The 13,475-nt window shown below is 46.7% G+C and overlaps 1 protein-coding gene across 4 annotated transcripts; it reads right to left on the bottom strand.

Moving 5' to 3' along the window:
• Positions 1 to 284: 284 nt before the first annotated feature.
• Positions 285 to 11,822, bottom strand: ttc1 (tetratricopeptide repeat domain 1). Of its 4 annotated transcripts, none has more exons than XM_035411368.1 (8): positions 9,848 to 10,437; positions 8,477 to 8,537; positions 7,448 to 7,560; positions 6,725 to 6,761; positions 5,297 to 5,445; positions 2,880 to 2,934; positions 451 to 619; positions 285 to 419 (listed from the first exon to the last, which is right to left on the bottom strand). In XM_035411368.1, the coding sequence occupies exons 1-7, from the start codon at positions 10,421 to 10,423 to the stop codon at positions 483 to 485; spliced, it is 1,128 nt and encodes a 375-aa protein (XP_035267259.1). In that variant the 5' UTR covers positions 10,424 to 10,437; the 3' UTR covers positions 285 to 419; positions 451 to 482. The 4 variants fall into 4 exon arrangements, with proteins under 4 accessions (XP_035267259.1, XP_035267262.1, XP_035267261.1 ...); XM_035411371.1 differs by adding an exon at positions 11,712 to 11,822 and having other exon boundaries at positions 418 to 619; positions 9,848 to 10,403; XM_035411370.1 differs by adding an exon at positions 11,557 to 11,576 and having other exon boundaries at positions 418 to 619; positions 9,848 to 10,403.
• Positions 11,823 to 13,475: the final 1,653 nt, after the last annotated feature.

The following is a 13,475-nucleotide window of genomic DNA, read 5'->3' as shown; positions in this document are numbered from 1 at the left end:
TTCTCTTGCATCATTAAACCGACAGCCTTTCCTCTGCGGATGTGTGAAAGCACACTGAGGAACTTGCATGTGAAACAAACAGAAAAACAATTTCAAAAAAGCCAGAAGCCAAAAAAATCATGACAGTGAAACTTTAATGAAAGTTTTGATGCTTCAAATCCACTCGACTTCAAAATGTTCTTTTCTGTATTTATTTTAGCCTGTGTGACAGCAGACACTTCACCACATGATTCCGTCCCCCCCCCCCCCCCCACCCCCCCCCACCCCAACCACGACCTCCTCAGACCACACCCACCCGCCGCCTCCCCCCCCCCCATAACAGCCCTCGTCTGCAGACAATGTCAGTTTCTGGATTCCATTTTGGATCCGCAGGGATGAGAGACCAGCTTCTCTGTCAGTCTTCGGCCTGGTGGGAGGGGGGGGGGGGGGTGCGGTTGCCAGGCGAGAGGGCGACGGCGTTGCCGCGGCGACAGAAACCTGGGCTACCTGTTGTTGTTGTTGGGGCCCTGGACGAAGTTGACGGAGTAGGACCCGCTGCTGGTGTCCTGGTTGACCTGGAAGTTTGAGGTGGAGAGCCCGAACGGTCGCAGGAACATGTTGCCCAGGTCCTTCAGCTTCCCTGAGAGGCGCCGCAAACCAGCCAATCAGAGGAGAGGGAGAGGTGAGAGGTACGACATTAAAAAAGCTCCAAGCTATCGCACTCCAGCACTGAGCAGCTCATTCACACACTGCGTTAACACATTAGGCAGTTTACATGACCATTAATACAATGGAAGTGTTGCCTAACTGAGGCTATGGTCAGATTATTACTGTGTGTCAGCACTGGGGGCCAGTACACCAGCTCACTTCAGTACTAATGATGCCACACATCAAGACACAAACACCACCAGCAAACTGCCTCATCAAACAGTGAGTATCTATAATGGCGCTGGCTTGCTTCTCAATGCCCAGAGTACTGATATTATCCAGTGGGGACGACAGGAGAGATTATACGAATGGTCCTAGCAGGACTGGAGAGTAGAGGGCTCTCAGAGTCAGCCATGAAAAAAACCCCTGGCGAGGAAGAGGAGGAGCAGGTGTGAAGTCTCTCATCCCACCGTCAACATGGACAATGTGCAAGAAGCTGAAATTAACAAGGCAATGTACTAATGGCTCAGAAGAAATCCATTCTCTCTCTCTCTCTCCCTCCCACTCACCCTCCCTCACAAACTCTCTCCTGTGCATTTTAATTCTTTATTTGAGACAGCAGCAAAACATTTGATTCATTCTAATGTCAGATGTCTCTGACCTTGCAACTGCTCATCAACGTTAATGTCCACACGTCATAGCTTTCAAAGATAAAACTGACTAATCAGTCACACACACACACACACACACACACACACAGTCTCAAACACAGACACACAGACACACACACACAGTCTCAAACACAGACACACACACAAACAAACACACAGACAGAATGTCATGCTCTCAGAAAGCACTGGCTGTCGCTCTTGCTGTCTTGTTCTATTTTGGTGAAATCCTGAGAATATAAAACCAGGGGAACAGTGTTTACACGCAGCCCTGACCTGCTGTTCCTCACACAGCTCTGCCCTGCTCTTCCTCACGCAGCCCTGACCCGCTGTTCCTCACACAGCTCTGACCCGCTGTACCTCACACAGCTCTGACCTGCTGCTCCTCACACAGCTCTGACCTGCTGTTCCTCACACAGCTCTGACCTGCTGTTCCTCACACAGCTCTGACCTGCTGTGCCTCACACAGCTCTGACCTGCTGTTCCTCACACAGTTCTGACCTGCTGTGCCTCACACAGCTCTGACCTGCTGTGCCTCACACAGCTCTGACCTGCTGTTCCTCACACAGCTGGCGCCCTTAAATCCTGGCCATGGAACGCTCTCCCTCCCATCCCAGTCTTACTCCTCAGCCGGGTGTGAGACATAATTAGCTTCCTCGGTGTACAATGCTGACCCCCCCCCCCCCCTCCCCAGCTTGCTCTGCTGCAGTGAAATCAATAAGAGATGTCTCCCAGCCTCCCCCGCGCCCCGCGGCTCGCTCCTAATCCGCTGTCTCGTCAAGCGCCGCCCGCCCAATTAGCCATGAGCGACCGGAGGAACAACACAGAACCCGCCCGAGCCCCCCCGGGTTTCAACAGGCTGCAGTCAGACCCCATCACACCACCCGCACACCTGCAGCTCCACACCACCAAACACGCATCATCCACCCGCACACCTGCAGCTCCACACCACCAAACACGCATCATCCACCCGCACACCTGCAGCTCCACACACTACGTTTCTGTAGTTTCTCTAGCAACTACAACTCAAACGCTGTACCATTAATGCCTCTCATTCACCCATTTACACACACACACTCACACACACACACACCAACGGTGAAAGGCAGCCAACCAGCCAGTCGAGGGGAATTGGGGGTTAGGTGTCTTGTTCAAGACCCTTACACGCCCAGTGGGGGATCGAACCGGCAACTCTCCAATTTAGCAGAAGACCGCTTTACCCCGAGCTAAAGCTGTGTTATCCTGCTGCATTCTTCAGGGACACAATTACCGCTGTCTAAGCTGCCATGTAGAAAATGTACTGGGGTCATCTACAAAGCTGGCGCAAAACGTAAACAAAAAAATAAAATAAATAAATGTCACAAAACCAGCAGCCATCTCCCTCTGGGGCACCTCTGGCTTCTCGGACCATGAGTGTGTGTGTGTCTGTGTGTGTGTGTGCACGAGTGTGTGCATGTGTGTGTGCGCGTGTGTACGCAATTTATTATTCCCTACTAAAGCCCCACAAGCACAAGGCCGCTCATGTGAAAACAGGAAATAAAGAGAAATAACAACAACAAGGACATAAGAAAACATGACACATACCCAGCATCTCCTCCTTCAGCTTCTCATTCCGCTCCTGGATCTGCCTGGGCAGGCGCTGTGGTGGGGGGGGGGGGGGGGGGTTCAGAATAAATCAGATTCAGGACTGCAAAACTAAAAGTCGCTAAACAGTTGCATAACATGGTGCAAAAAAAACCCCAAAAACAATGTTTAAACGTTTAGAAGTCGCAGCCATAAATCGGATGTGCTGAACTGCGAGACACATTGACCCTTTAAGGTGTGAGGTCACAAATATACGAATAGAACGTTCTTAACTGAACATTCTAATAATGCTGATGATGTCACAATCGCTGCTGGTAAATTAAAGCGACGGAGTTCTAGAACACTGAGAGGACGGGAGGACGGCTTTCACAGAGCGAGCGCAAGCCTGAACGGGGCCTCCCGCGTGCCTCCCTCCTCCCCTCTGGGTCAACCAGACTGGGTCAACACGACCCGACCCAACCAGCCGCCCCCGCCAAATTCGCGCAAAGTAGCGAGGTCGCGTCACCCTCTCCCGCCTTTCTTTCTTTATTTTTTTCCTTCCTTTTTGTGAAAAGAAAATGAAAAGGACTGGGTTATGCAGCTCAGGGGTTGTCTTGACAACGTCGGCATCCTGGCTTTTCTGAGCATCCTGCCACGTGCACCTGGACTCAGAAACACTCCTCTTCTACACTACACAAAAACACTCCTCTTCTACACTACACAAAAACACTCCTCTTCTACACTACACAAAAACACTCCTCTTCTACACTACACAAAAACACCACGGAGGGGAGAGACTGTCTTTATCCAAATGGGTTACAGGAAGGTTCAGAAGCACTGCAGTGTAAGCATGGCCTCTGGGCTCCTGACACAGATATATAAGAATTTTTAAAAAAAAGTTCCAGTCCTCGTGACCCCGTTCCCTGACCTGTGTAAGTTCCCTGCTGCGGTTCCTGCTCGTTTCTCTGGCTTGGTGCTTTAGTCGGCTCTGCAGCGAGGCAGAACAGCCATCTCTCATCTCCCCCTGTACCGGAGGCATCCGTGAGCCTCTGAGCTTCTGCTGCCTGCTACACCATCTCAACAGGGCTTCAGCATCGAATCACTTTAAAGAGCGTCACTAAACTCTGAACTCCGGGCGAAGGTGTAAGTATATCCTAAATATCAGCAGCAGCAGTGTGGCAGAGACAGTAGCGGGTATTTAGCCAGCATCACAGGAACCGGGCTGTAAAGGTGCCGCTGGAACACCTGAACGCAGGTGGAGAGCCTGAACAGAGACGGGTGGGCTGAGGGGACGGAAAACACCCTGTGGGTTCCTGTTCTCGCGTTTCGACGTCGTCTGGCCCTCTCGACACTCGGTGAGGTTCCAGGAGTGCCTGAGAGCAACAGTGCTTTTTCATTTTCTAACTCCAGTTAGAGACAGAGGAGAAGGAAACGCCATGGAAACACAATGTCCCAACCACCCGCCCCCCCCGCACCGCCCCCCACCCCCCCCCCCCCCCCACCCCCCCCCGCGCCGTACTCCCCGCTAACAGCGGCTCCTTGTTCCTGTTCTCTGGGTGCGCGACAGGACAGGAACACTCTGTGTCTGCTTACGAGAGCAGCCCACGCACAAGCACACTCCAGCCCTTCTGAGGACACAGCGCCGTTTCCACGGCGCCGGAAAGGCTCGGACCGAGCCGCCATCCAGCCTCCTCTCCCGGGGCCCGTGGTCCGAGCACAAACGCAGCCCTTACGCTGCCGTAGCAACCGCGGATTCACGTGTCTGCGGAACTCCTGTACGGCCATCGACGGGTCTGTCCACAGAGGCGTCGAGAGCTAGCGATTTAGACAAGCCTCGCTTGCTTTCATTTGCAGAAAGATATTCCAAATCTCCTGCCAATGAGTTTTGAATCAATTCTGTGGGATTTAATTTTTGAACATTTGAATTTCTGGCTTTTCTTTTGTTTTCTTTTCTTTGTTTAAACGGTGGTGACACCAGCGTCTCCTCTCATAGCGATTGGGTAATTACCTGGAAGTTTGGAGATTCAATATTAAACAAGCCAATGGCAAACACCATTTCGGTCTAAAAAGAGCCAATGATTCATTGTAATCAAATCTGTCAAACCTTGTGTAGTTGGAAAACAAAGTCAGACTCTTACTTCTGAAAGATTAAATGAGCATAATTACAGATATAATGGTAGGTAGTCTTCGCCACAATTTAAGAATAAAGGTGAATAAAATACAACTTTGTCTGAATGATCTGAAGAAAAAAAGCATTAAAAAACTCAGTCCTGCAAGGTCTCAATGTGCCTGCATCAGAAGGCCTGGTGTGTGTTTTAATTGTACCTCGTTTACTGTGTAAGGAGTGTTTATCTGTCCGTGCGTCCAGGGCTGTGTGTGTGTGTGTGTGTGTGTGTGTGTGTTTGTTATTCCTGCTGTTTTGAGGTCCGGGGGCTCACCATGCAGGCCTCCCTGGCCTGGTGGACGCCCGGGTCCTTCTCCAAAATGCTCTTGTAGTCCTCCAGAGCCTCGTCCAGCTTGTCCGTCTTCTCGTAGAGCTCCGCCCTCCTCAGGATGGCGCGGACGTAGTCGGGGTTCAGCTCGATCGCTGGGGGGGGGGGGGGGGGGGGGAGTAAATGAGTGTCTCGTCCCAAATTTAAAACTTCTGGTGGGGCAGAGAGCTCTATGACCATAGTGCTCCTGCTGTACTACGCGGTATGGTGAACGCAATGCTCCACTCCGTTTAGCAATTCCTTTAACCCTTTAAGATGCAAGTTAACTTAACTGAACATTCCAATGCTGATGTCACAATCACTACTGGTGACGGAAAGCAGTGGAGTTCTAAAACCCTGGCTTAGAATTTTGAAAAAAATCAAATGATAGAAAATCAAAAATGAAAACCTGCTCTTCAAAGGGTAAATCAGGGACAATAAACTAGAAGTGGGAGGTGTGTGCCACCACCTAACACCAAATTCAGAGAGGAGTATGACTGAGGTGATGATGCAGCTGTCCCGTTCTCCTCTAATTATCTCTGCATTCAACCAGGGTAGTCTTGTGAGAATCACTTCTCTCCCACAGTGACAGACTGGGTAGATACGTTAGGCACACTGTATAGCAAATCACACGTAAGGGGATAATTAGACAGCCAGGGAGAACTGGACAGAAAATTTGACGAGGACACCGGGATTAACAATCTATCCTCACACAAGTGCCACGAGATTTGCCATGACCACAGCAGTCCCCAGACCCACAATTAAGTTCTCGTCCAGAAGAAAGCGTCTTGTACACACAAGACTGGCCCTGTCTCAGCGACAGGCTGCTGGGTATTAACCTGCAGCTCAAACTGTTTTATTCATCCGTGCCTTCAGAGGAAATACAGCATTAGATTATATTTGACCTGACAGGTCAACAAAAAGATAGCATCAACATTCCGGCTAGGTTTGCCAGATTTAGAATAAGTCAACACCAGACAACATGCACGCACAGCTGGAAGCTTAATCGGGAATGAGATGAAGAGCTGTCAGAACCAATAGTGGACTTGGCGGGGGGGGGGGGGTGCCCTGACAGGACCGGACAAATGGGAATGGTGCTAATGATCGAAGAACCAGGCATTCCAGTCAAAAATGGGGAATATGGCAACCCTAATTCCAGTCTGAACACAGCACACATAACGGGAAGGGCCTTGCATATGAGTACAACAGGGCAGCACAAAATCTAGCCTCTCTGCTAAACTCTGTGGTAGAAAAGAAATACAATCTCTTTTACAATCTTATCCAATAAAAGTTTATCAGATTCAGAATAATAATCATAAACAATAAAGCGTCTTCTGTTCCGTTATGAACACGGTATAAAAAGGAGCAGCACAGACTTGGCATTTTCCCTCTCACCTTTGGTGCAGTCGGCGATGGCTTTCTCCTTCTGATCCTGAAAGGAGAGAGAGAGAGCAGACTGCTGTTGAGGTTATTCCTCGCACGCCCACCCAAAAAGCACGGTGACGGTGAGATGAGACGGTGGTGGCATTTAGGTGAGAAATATGCTTTGTGTGAATCGTGACTTCAGAAAAGCTGGGACAGGACTTGTGCAGAGCCCTTAAAATTAAACCAGCGACGGGTCAGAAGGTTTATGGAACTATTTAAGCTATTACGTGCTAGAAGCTACTGAAGGGAAGAATTGTGCCATTTTGCATTCTGTGAAAAATCCCAGCACAAAAAACGAAACACAAAACAGAGGTTCGTGTTGAACTGAATTTAGCAAAATTAGCATCATTTAAAATCAAACATGACCCCTGGATATTCATGTATCGTACGGGGCAACTAGATCACCTGGGGGGCGGGGGGTGGAAGGAGGGTGTTGAGAAATACTACGGTACTTTTGTCGGGACAAATGCTCATAATTCAGGATTTTACTGATTTACTGGGACACCCAGTCCCCCTAATCAAAGTACTAGTGGGTACCTTCAGAAGGGTACTGCCTTGCAGAATGCATGCATGGCTAACATACTGCAGCGTGTGTGTGTGTGCGCGTGTGTGTGTGCGTGCGCGTGCGTGTGTGTGTGACTGGATAAGGGGATGACTCGGGTGTTGGGGATGAGGGCAGGGCACAGTGTGTACCAGGTGGACGCGTGCTGCCGCGCGATTGGAGAACAGGATGGACCTCTCCTTGCTGTAGCACACAGGACACACCCCCAAGGCTGCAGTGTAAGATGCCTCTGCTTCTGTGTGCTCTGCAGAGATAGAGGGGGGGGTGAGAGAGAGAGAGAGAGAGAGAGAGAGAGAGAGAGAGAGAGAGAGAGAGAGGTCAATACTGCATGCACACACACACACACACACACACACGCACACACGCACACACACACACACACACACACACACACACGCACGCACACACACACTCAAGCAGGCGTGTTTGTAAGGGCTGGGGTTAGGTTTCAAGGTTTCTGGATGTACTGATTTTTGTTCAGGAAAAGGTTTTTAGACATCAGGTCTTCAGCTGTCACAATTCTGCAGTCTAATTCATTCCACAAACACAACTGCATTCACGCTGAATTTCAACGTGTCTCTGTCCAATAACACACATGCCAATCACAGCCAATCGCAGGCTTTTATCTTGTTCTGAATCTAACAAGAGCAGCTGGGGAGACACACAGTGGACTTCCACTGAACTGCAGGACAAAAAGCAGTCGCTAAAAACAGTCAAACTATGGCCTATTCACCCCAAAGTGACAGAAAATAACTACTAAACTTCACACAGGTATGCCAATCTAACGACTCCTAAAGAACAAAATTAATAACTGAATCCAGAGACTGCTCGCAAGAAAATGTCAAACCACAGCATACAGCTGTTATTAGATAATCGCCGTGCACAGTAAGGTGTTAAATACATGCACTGCTGCACATTAAAATGGTTTAACACGAAGCAGTGAATCTCCTGAGTGTTGGGTTGTGACCAGTGTGTGTGTGTGAGTGGGGGGGGGGGGGGTAGGATTCCGGCTGCGTTTCCTGCCTTATAATAGGGTATCATTAATACAGTCAGATGTTAGCATATAGGATGACGGTCAGGCTACACAAACAAAGCCCCCTGTCCCCCCCCATTCGTCCCCAGTGTGTTGGGGGGGGGGGGGGTCAGGGGAGAGACCATACCTCCTTTCTTGAACTGTCCGTTCCCCGTCTCCTTCAGCAGCAAGCTCTCCTGCCTCCGACTCTGAAAGACAGAACCAATCGAGTAACGCTCAGCTGCTCATCATCTACATCACAGGCATTTAGCAGGCGCTCTTATCCAGAGCGACTCACACAACATTTTACACAGCATTTACACCGCATCCATTCATACAGCTGGATATATACTGGAGCAATGCAGGTTAAGTACCTTGCTCAAGGGCACAGCGGCAGTGTCCTACCTGGGAATCGAACCTGTGACCTTCAGGTTACAAGGCCAGCTCCTTACTACACTGCCACCCACGACAGACGCAGAGAATAATACGTGAAAAAGAAACTTTACGGACTGTGGCCGGACAGACGTTTCTCAGCTTAAATAACGCACGGCAATACTATGGCTGTCAACATTACTGCGTTGCAATTCATAAAAATGTTTTATTATTAATTACAATGTTTTAAGATCTGATGGGAGACGGTAACTCATAGATCAGCACTTATGGGGGCCACCACAGCCAGAATAGGAATGCAGATTATTAAATTAAAATAAGTTTAATGCGCTAATCATAGGAAATTAAATGCACAAGTTAATTATTGCATTAACACTGGCAGGCCTAAATACACATTAAATAATACTATATACATGCATGAATGTATATTTTTTATTTTTCTACATATAGTTAAATTGGCTGGAGGTTAAATTATATTTTTCCCCAAAAAAAGTAAAAATACATTGAGTGTGTAACCAAGCCAAGCAGCCCTGAATTCATTACTGGTTTCCTTGGTTACTCCTAATCACGACCCCTCTCAGCCAGTCCCTGAGTAATAACTTTTTTTTATAGCATTTCAAGCGCTCATTAAGCTGCAGAAAAATGATGTAGGCCTATATTTACTTTTTTCAAAGGTATCAACAGAAAAATAAAAACTTTTCTTTTTGATTATGCTGTTCCTAGCGCACGCTAGAGGTCTGACACTGCTTGCCTGCTCTGTATGAATAAACACTTCAGATTCACTTCAGATCTGCAGACACACTAAACACTTCAGATTCACTTCAGATCTGCAGACACACTAAACACTTCAGATTCACTTCAGATCTGCAGACCACTAATTGGTCACACCTCTGACTGGTTAAATTGTACACAGAATTGGGATGGTAGGTATGCGGCTTGGTGTCAATTACACAATAAACATTGTGAAATTTAGCATTCCAAATTAGCAAGTCAAGAGTATTTATTTTTTATTTATGTTTAAATTTTTTTTTTTTTTTAAATTATGCTTTTGATTGCTCAGAGCCTTTAACATACAGAGTGAGAGGACCGTTTCGATGCAAAAAGCTGCCAATAAAGAAAGAAAAAAAACCTCTTTCTCCTCCTCAGACAAGTCTTTCTCCAGCTCCCGCAGGTACTCCTCATCAAACTCGACCGGCGCCTCCTCCTTCAGCTCAGAATCGCTATCGTCTTTCCCATGTTCTGCGAGCTCCTCCTCTCCCTCCTCTCTGAACTCCGCCCGGCTCTCCTCTCCTCCTCCTCCAGCGTTCTGTTCTCCGCACTCCGTCCATTCCTCCCCCTGGACCCCACAGGCCGCGCCCAGGTCCTCCCATTCCTCTCCCTCACTTCCTCCCTCCTCCCTCTCTCCATCTTCTGGGCCGTCCCTCCCGTCCCCGTGTCCCCGCTCCCCCTCCCCCTCGTCTCCTCCTGGGCCTCCTCTGCGCGATGCAGACTCCTCCTCCAGCACCTCCGGGCAGTCAAAGAAACTGTCCTCATCCTGTTCTGGGGCGTCAGGGGGGGTGGCGGCATGGCCGTCCGCCCCCCCGTCGGGACCCTCGCGCTGTTCCGAGAGGGACAGGGAGCTCAGGACTTCCGAAAAGGTCTCCTCCTTCATGCCAGGCTCCATCGCCAAAAAAACCTCCCGGCACCTGGAAGGAAAACACGTCATCAGACCTGAAACCCCGCCACTTTACAGCAAAATGTCCGTATAGCGCGTTATCCAATATTCAAACCAAATACACACCTAACAGAATTTTATTTCCCAGCCGTTTCACAGCTAGTGAGGAGCTAAGCCAAGAATTCTGAATCAAAACAATCAGAACGCTTTCTGTAGCACCCTTCACACACGGAACAGCAAACAAAACTGAACACTGCAACTTACAGCACACGTGAAATCCCATTTTTGTTTCATACACCTTGACAATATTATTAAAACTGACTCGTAATCTTTGTTTGCTGTGAAGCAGAAAACTAGCAGGCCCTCTGTAGCTATATAGACGGACCGCAGCACACCACCAGCAACCGTCAGACGGAGCTGAACACTGGATAACCAGAACATTGGGCATATCATCAACCTTTATCGCATAAAAAACGCGACTGAAAAGAGCAGACATGACATATAAAGCGTAAACTTGTATATCCTAATCTAATCTAAGTAATAACATAAACAAATACACTTCAAAGATAGCTACCTAATATGCCTCTAAAAAGCAGCTAATCAGCTTTGCCTTTACGACATCTTAAACATCACTTCAATTTTGAAGATAGCAGACTGTTTTGTTTATTTAGGCTGATCAATAATAAAAAAATGTTTACCAGACGAAACAGCTAGCTAGCTAGCTATCTCACAACTAAGTGGCTAGCAAGCTATCGTACAAACAAAGGCCCGTCGACAGTGCTTCTGTTGATCGGTTAGGCAATCCCTTGTAATAGTTACTAGTAATAAACTTTGAACTTTTTTTACTAGTTATCTGTATTAAACTGTCCCTATATCACAATTTACATCGAGCTAAACATCCATGTCGTTGTTTGTTTCATGCTACTAATGTAGCTAGCTGCATAAGGTACGCTAGTACTTGGCTAGCTAAAGTTCCAACTGCAACTAGCCAACTAGTTCAGCTCATTAGGTTGCGTACGTTTACTCAAGAACTTCACAAGTTATATCTCATTATGTCCGGAATCTTAGTACATAAATAGAAATTATGAATCCTGATAATGTTGTTATTGCACAACTAAGCTGGTTCTGTTTCTGTGGTGTTGGTGCGCAGCCAAGTAAGAGGGACATGTTTTGCTCACTAGTACCACATATTTGGCTACATGACGCAGTAACATCGGAATCCGTTTGCGTATGGATGACACTATTTCTGATGAAAATATCATAGCGACGTAGCTAGAAAGGTAAATCAGAAACCACGAAAATATAAAAACATAACTGGGACTTGCTCAATCATTCCTACCTGGGAGCAACGCGTCCTGTCTTGAAATAAACTTCCGTCTTCCTTTGACGAATCAAAATTCAGACAAGAGAATTCTGGGATATGTAGTGGTGTGAACTCTGTGTTAGAAAACATAGCAAAATATCTCAAATGTTCTATAAGTATATATTCCTCATGATGTGATACGTGGACAGTTTAATGAACCCACGACTGATTATTTTTTAAAAGAAAGAATCTTTTGAATCCAAACTTTGTAACTTTGCATTCAGCAACCGCACTTGCTGAATGGGTACATGTGGAGAGAGTGCTTTGGAAACAGGAGCAGCATGCATTTTAAACACTTCTTTGTGTGGCCACAAGGTGGCACAAAAGGAAGTATTTTAAACACATCGTTATTTCATACTGAAAAGTGCAGCTACTAAAGACATCTTTTTAGTAAGGACTTACACAGACACGTAAGACTAAGCTACAGTCACCAAACAGGGCACCACGAGGCTGACATCAATATCGGGTGTGACTTAATTGCCTGCCCCTTTGCATCAATTAGTTCCATTTAATTTCTTTTTCATTTAATGTCTTCACTGAATAAACTCAGATTCAGCAGCTGGCGCATCCATCATTTTGCAAACATACATCCAGCGCATGTCTTTCATATAACTGATCTAATTTGATATTTGGATATGCAACCAACAAAGCTTACAGACGGTGCACTCATAAATAATGACAAATTTGCAAATATTCAGTTATCAAAGATCTTAAAACAAGCCTAAGTTCTCATATTTTAGGACATTTAGAATATTATTACAGGACCAGAGCACGAAGGATTTCTCTCAAATTCAGAAAACTGTTGTTTTCCATTAAATTACATTGTTTGATCACACTATTGTATTTGCCTTTTAAAAATTATGCTGGAATTTCATGTGAACCATTTTAAACGAGTTTTGTTGAAGACTGACCGTTGAGAGAGGCGGAGAAAATGAAAATCCGGTCTTTCGCGGGTTTGGCCCGTTTTATGTCGCGTGGTCTGTAGCCGTGTTTGATCTGCGGTCGAAGACGCACGCGGCACTCAGCGGAGGCGATGCCGGTGGAAAATTGCAGCTCAATCCTTCAGATCTGGTTACAGGCTTGCGTATGGTACGTAGCAATGAGATTAGGCCAGATTGGAAAAATGACCAGTTTGAAGTTACTCCTCCAAAAATTAAATCAGATCTCCATTCTGGACATAAATACAAACATATAACATACAGTACATATGATGAGGAATGTAGGTCATTTGAACAGTGATATCATTACATTGCATGAGTCACTAGATTTATGTCTGTATTTTCATCGACAAGACGTGCAATTTTAAAGTCCTAGAACTAGGCCCATCTTACTGCATGCAGTGACCATATAACTTATTCTCCAGAAAAATAAAAACACTTGGTTTTTCAAAGTTCCATTAATTGTTATAGCTATTGGGTCACCCTCAGCTCTTTAACCCTTTAAGGTGTAAGATCACAAATATGTGATCAGATTGTTAAGCGAACATTGAAGCGCTGATGTAACAATCACTAATGGTAACCCAGTGGTAATGCTGATGGGGTTTTAGAACACTGACTTAGAATTTTGAAAAAAACATTTTTAAGAAACCTTAGGGTGTGACATTACAAACATGTGATTAGAATGTTCTTGTCATTCTAATACAATGCAACAATCACTGAAAGCAATGGTGAAAGCAAGTGTGTGCGTGAGTGTGTGCGTGCGTGCGTGCGTGCGTGCGTGCGTGTGTGTGTATGTGTGTGC

Source organism: Anguilla anguilla, chromosome 3 (genome assembly GCF_013347855.1).
Source record: "Anguilla anguilla isolate fAngAng1 chromosome 3, fAngAng1.pri, whole genome shotgun sequence".
NCBI lineage: Eukaryota > Metazoa > Chordata > Actinopteri > Anguilliformes > Anguillidae > Anguilla > Anguilla anguilla.
Note: the sequence above shows the minus strand (reverse complement) of the source record. Positions and strands in the feature narration are given on the sequence as shown.

Bases quoted from the DNA above. Each gene is read 5' to 3' on its own strand.
- ttc1 (XM_035411368.1), bottom strand. From the start codon at position 10,423: ATGACGTGTTTTCCTTCCAGGTGCCGGGAGGTTTTTTTGGCGATGGAG. The intron at 8,538-9,847 runs GTTTTTTTTCTT...TCTGTCTTTCAG, and splicing joins TGTCTGAGGAGGAGAAAGAG to AGTCGGAGGCAGGAGAGCTT. The intron at 6,762-7,447 runs GTACACACTGTG...CTCTCCTTTCAG, and splicing joins CGGCAGCACGCGTCCACCTG to GATCAGAAGGAGAAAGCCAT.